Source organism: Pyxicephalus adspersus, chromosome 9, assembly GCF_032062135.1.
Source record: "Pyxicephalus adspersus chromosome 9, UCB_Pads_2.0, whole genome shotgun sequence".
In the NCBI taxonomy this organism is placed as follows: Eukaryota; Metazoa; Chordata; class Amphibia; order Anura; family Pyxicephalidae; genus Pyxicephalus; species Pyxicephalus adspersus.
Genome location: NC_092866.1, coordinates 27496514 through 27497819, shown reverse-complemented (window position 1 = coordinate 27497819; position 1306 = coordinate 27496514). Strand labels below are relative to the sequence as shown.

The following is a 1306-nucleotide window of genomic DNA, read 5'->3' as shown; positions in this document are numbered from 1 at the left end:
TAAAACATCATCATCTAAACTAATATAAATAACTAAACTAATCTAAACTGGGGCATTGAAGTTGTAAAACATGGCTGGAGAGGAAAAATACATTAAATAGATAATCAGAGGAAAAATCCAAACAGATATATGAAGTAGACATTATTGTGACCTAGAATGTAAGCTCTTCGAGGCAGGGTCCTCAGTTCCTCTTGTGTCACTGTGTTTGTCTGTCATTTGCAACCCCTATTTAATTACAAGCACTGCATAATATGTTGGCACTATATAAATACTGTTTAATAATATTAATTGACACCAAAGGGTTAAATACTGAAAGCAGAACTAAATCTGTGATAGTCCCCCTATCTCTATTTTCCATCTGCCCCTTTTTTGCAACAACTTGCCTAAATTGCTAAAGTTCAAAGTGGGAATTTAGTTCCATTTTAAATTGTATGCCTTTAAAATAGGTGGGCACTGTGGAGAACTGGATTGCACTGGAGATGTTACCCCACAGGTAAGCTGCTGATTACTGTTTTTCAGTCACATAATTGCAGCAGATATTAGGGATGGGATTTGCTGCCTGCTCAGGGCATCCAATCCAGGCTAAATCACTGGCATTCAAATCCCGCATCTCTGCTTTCTCCTGGCTCCCTCAATGAACAGGAGTAAGAATTTTGATATTTTGAGTGGCAAGGCCTTGTTGACGTAACTCTCGGCACATCATAGCATGCTGCTCCCGTGATGAACTAGAGCATCCTCTTGTGATGTGTAGGGATATCAACATGTTCCTGGGATCATCCCAGAAAGGATAGTGACATTATCATCTGCATACCAGAAGCAAAGGAGAACACATTCACCGTTTCTCTAACAGGTAAATGTAGTTTCTAGTATGTATGTACATCAATTTTCAAAGGTGAAGGGAGGCCTGATGTAATGAACAGACTTTGTTTACTAGTAACATGATGTTATATGCCTGGAATCCAGTTTTAAAAATACCACTGTGTCTGTTCTGACATGAACATAAACTGGTGGACTATACCTACATATTATATAAAGAATAGTGGGGCATTTCTTTTTAAAAGTAATTTGATATCATATCAAAAAGGAAAAAAAAAAAAGAGAAAGAAAATTAACATGTATGACTAAATATTACTCACCTAAATCACTTTTTCTTGCGATAACTGTATCACAATGGGGACAGTGAAATTTGGCTACATTCTCAGTATGCTTTTGCAGTATGTGCATTTTCATGGTCCCACTCTGTGTAAAACGAGCATGACAAATGTAGCATTCATATGGCTTTTCACCTGCAGGAAAAAGAAAAAAA

General features: G+C 37.1%; 1 protein-coding gene across 1 annotated transcript in view; it reads right to left on the bottom strand.

Annotated features, from left to right (window-relative positions):
- Positions 1-1306, bottom strand: part of CTCF (CCCTC-binding factor) — a gene marked incomplete in the record, with an annotated part of 38655 nt that overhangs the window by 13240 nt on the left and 24109 nt on the right. The window contains 1 exon segment of the mRNA XM_072422978.1: positions 1137-1286. Within this exon segment, the coding sequence (XP_072279079.1) occupies positions 1137-1286 (150 nt within the window).